The 3,573-nt window shown below is 33.7% G+C and overlaps 1 protein-coding gene across 1 annotated transcript; it reads right to left on the bottom strand.

Annotated features, from left to right (window-relative positions):
• Positions 1-1,709, bottom strand: LOC123662256 (uridine diphosphate glucose pyrophosphatase NUDT14-like). The gene is made up of 4 exons (XM_045597123.1): positions 1,362-1,709; positions 901-1,111; positions 515-591; positions 1-202 (listed from the first exon to the last, which is right to left on the bottom strand). Exons 1-4 carry the CDS (start codon positions 1,549-1,551, stop codon positions 45-47), a joined length of 636 nt encoding a protein of 211 aa, XP_045453079.1. The 5' UTR covers positions 1,552-1,709; the 3' UTR covers positions 1-44.
• Positions 1,710-3,573: the final 1,864 nt, after the last annotated feature.

The following is a 3,573-nucleotide window of genomic DNA, read 5'->3' on the forward strand; positions in this document are numbered from 1 at the left end:
TTTATTGTGATAAATAATTTTATCTATGAGCAAGTTACTTGCACCTACTTTCTGAATTTATCTGCTTTGTAATGTAAGAACCACATCAGGGCAAAGAGGCAACTCGGCGGACTGGGTATAGGCCCTGGAGAATTTACCATTTCCTCTATTTCTGGAATTGTTTTTTCAACAACGTCTATTATTTCATCGTCCACGCCGCCACCTGAAAACAAAATTATTATGTCAAAATATTTGTGATAAGATACTTACGTCTCAATTATGGTATTCATTTATTTATTTATTTATTAATCACAAAAATATTTTACATATCTGTTTTATATCGAAAAATGTAAATATAAACTCAAGAGTTTTACATACACACAGAAAGTTTTTCAGAACGCATGAAAGAGTTTCTATATACCCGCAAATAACCAATAAAGAAAGAAATGTCATCGTTTTATTGATTTTTTTTTTTTATTTGTTTGTATTCAATATAAATTTTGTCAATAATGTTCTAATAAAAATGATGCTCTACCTTGTTCAGTCTTCATATCATCAGTTACTTCACAATAAAAGAATGTTTGCAGGGATCCTTGAACACCCACACCGGACCTAAAAATTTTTTTTTTTTTTTTTTTTTTTTTGCATAAAATGTTACATTACAATATGTACCCAACAAATGTTCCAAAGTCTTACAAACAATAGCACATTAAAATTTGAACAAGTTAATTTCAGTGTATAATAAGAAATGTGCATATTTATACATAAATAAACATTAAATACTTAAATAACTATTTATACATGAGTATTATTTACATTCTTTATAACAATTATATAACATATTTTCTTCTTGAAGTACGTTTAGTATTTTTATACTGCTCATGTTTTGACTTCATTTATGGAATACCTTTATTTTATTACCTGTAAGAAGTAATTTTGTGCAATTGATCAAGAGAGACGTTGTAGCCACACTCCTCTAAAACCTCTTCTTGAGCGATCTGTTCCACCGGCTTGTTTTTATCAACGATACCTGCACACATCTCTAAGGCAATACCTAATGATGCTGGATACTTCTCTGTATCTATAACCTTTGATTCCCTGTCGTCAGGGTGAATGCAATTGTAGTAAATTGCTGGAAAAAAAATGGTATTAAATCACTATATTTTTATTAAATGAAATTCAATAAAAACATATGTGCTCACATACAATAAAAATACGCGAATGTTAACGCGAATTAATAAAATAACAACTAAATTAGTTAAAAAATGCTTTAAAAAATTATTTATGTACTATTTAGTTCTTTTTTTTTAATTTAATAATAATATGTATGAATTTAAGCTACCACAGAATTTAAAAGCTGTATTATATACTAAATTACGAACCTGGACGAAATTGCTTCACAAAAATCATAACCTTTCTAGACACATTAAAGACTACGATGGCGACGCTGTCGTGAACCTCCAATAGATCCCAAGTTTTCTCTTTACCATTTTGCGTATAATTGAATCTAAAAGGCTTCACGTAAGGCGAATCCGGAAGCGGCGAAATAAAAACGTTTTTTAGATCCTCCATAATTCAAGGAACTTTGCCGATTAGTTCCGTCTGTTGTAAATGAAATAAACTATTATATAAGTAGTTGATAACGATATACTTATTACGTTTCACACACAATTAAAACAACGTAATTGTAATTGACTAATTGTATTGTACTAAAGCTGAAATCTAGCAAAGTTCTTGAATGAATTTAGAATTAATGGCTTTCACTAGTGCCGAATAGCACAGATGATTTCGCCAATGTCACGTAAGATGGAGAAGACACGACGGAGATTGGTCGGTGAATTAGAGGTAGCAACCTCAGTAGAATTTTGAAGACTGCCAAAATAGTAGGTATTATATATCAAACTATGAACCTAAAACAACACAAGCACTAAATATACTATATACATAAACAAGAATATTATTAATAATTTATTTACATCTACACTATAAACAATTAAATAATAGAACAATCACCTAATTTATTTACAATTTAATTCTATTACGTTTGATATATCTACACAAGAATGTACAATGAGGACTAAATACAAGCATCAATAAGCAAACAATATTTACAGGACGGGGGATTTCAGGGGGAAGGACATCATAAATAGGGTAAAGGAGTTTGGGACAGTTGAAAAGGATATGGGATGCTGAACCTTCGTCGAGGCCACATTCGCACAGTGAGTGATCACGCACCCTAATTTTTGCTAAATGCACTGGAGTACATGAGTGACCAAGGCGCAAGCGACAAATTGTTGATGTTACCCAGCGGTCGGCATGTCTATGAAGAAAAAACCAAGGGCGCCTTGGCTAATATTAGGCTGAATGACAGAGTAGTGTTTTCCCTTAACCGATGTTGACTCAACCCATGATGAAGTCCAGGATTTGTCCAGATGAGTTTTCGCCAACGATCGCAGGTCTTGACTTGAGTTAAAAAAATGTTCTAATGAGCCAAGTTGAACCGCTGACTTGGCACAAGAGTCTGCAGTCTCATTACCTGGAATACCAGAATGGCCAGGGATCCATACCAGTAAAACTCCTAAGCCTTTATGATAGCATGAGAGTAAAGCCTCCCTTATCTTTAAAACGATAGAAATTCTTAATTTACTACGAAACGGGTTAGCTTTAATCGCTAACAGGCAACTTAGTGAGTCACTAAAAATTACAGATTTTGGAATATTATGAGAAAGTGTAAATAAAATTGCCTCCAACAGTGCCACAGCTTCTCCTGTGAATACTGACGAATGAGGAGGACATTTGAATTGTAGGACAATTTTATATTTAGGAATCCAGCAGGCAGCACCAACACAACTATCTGGGGAGAGCTTTGATGCATCTGTATAGATGTGAAGATAGTCTGACCAATTTTGATAAGTCTTTTCTTGAAACTTTGTTTTTGTATCAGATGCACCTTTAACTAGACCAAGATCTGTGATGACGGGAGGGGGATATACTAAAGCTTGATAGGAAGTATTAAAAATAGGGTTAGAGGGATATGATGCTAGAGGATGGGGTAATCTGGTGAATTTAAGAAAGCTGTCTAATAGGCAGGATGGGAGGGTTCTCATACTATTGGAGCAAAGAAGGGAAAGCTCGTTTAGTCGAGACCATAAGGGATGGGAAGAAATTTGGAGAGTTTTAATGACATAACGATCGCACAGATATTTCCTTCTGAGATGTAAAGGAGGGTCAACGCACTCTACTTGTAAGGCATTTGTTGGTGTAGATTTCATTGCACCAACAATAATTCTTAGACATTTATATTGAATTCTATTTAACTTTTCTGAGTCACTCTTGTTAAAGGGGTCTAAGATAAATGTTCCATAATCTAGATGACTTCGTACTATTGCATTGTAAATTAATTTTAAAGTGTAAGGGTGGGCACCCCACCAAACACCTGATACTGCTCTAAGGGAATTAATGTTTCTTTCGCATTTTTTAATAATGTAGTCTATATGAGAAAATCCGCTCAGTCTGAAATCGAGAACAATGCCTAAGAATTTGACCTTATCCGTGAAGTGAATGCTTTGACCCCTAATATACAAATCAAAGGAC

Source organism: Melitaea cinxia, chromosome 18 (genome assembly GCF_905220565.1).
Source record: "Melitaea cinxia chromosome 18, ilMelCinx1.1, whole genome shotgun sequence".
NCBI classification, from domain to species: Eukaryota; Metazoa; Arthropoda; class Insecta; order Lepidoptera; family Nymphalidae; genus Melitaea; species Melitaea cinxia.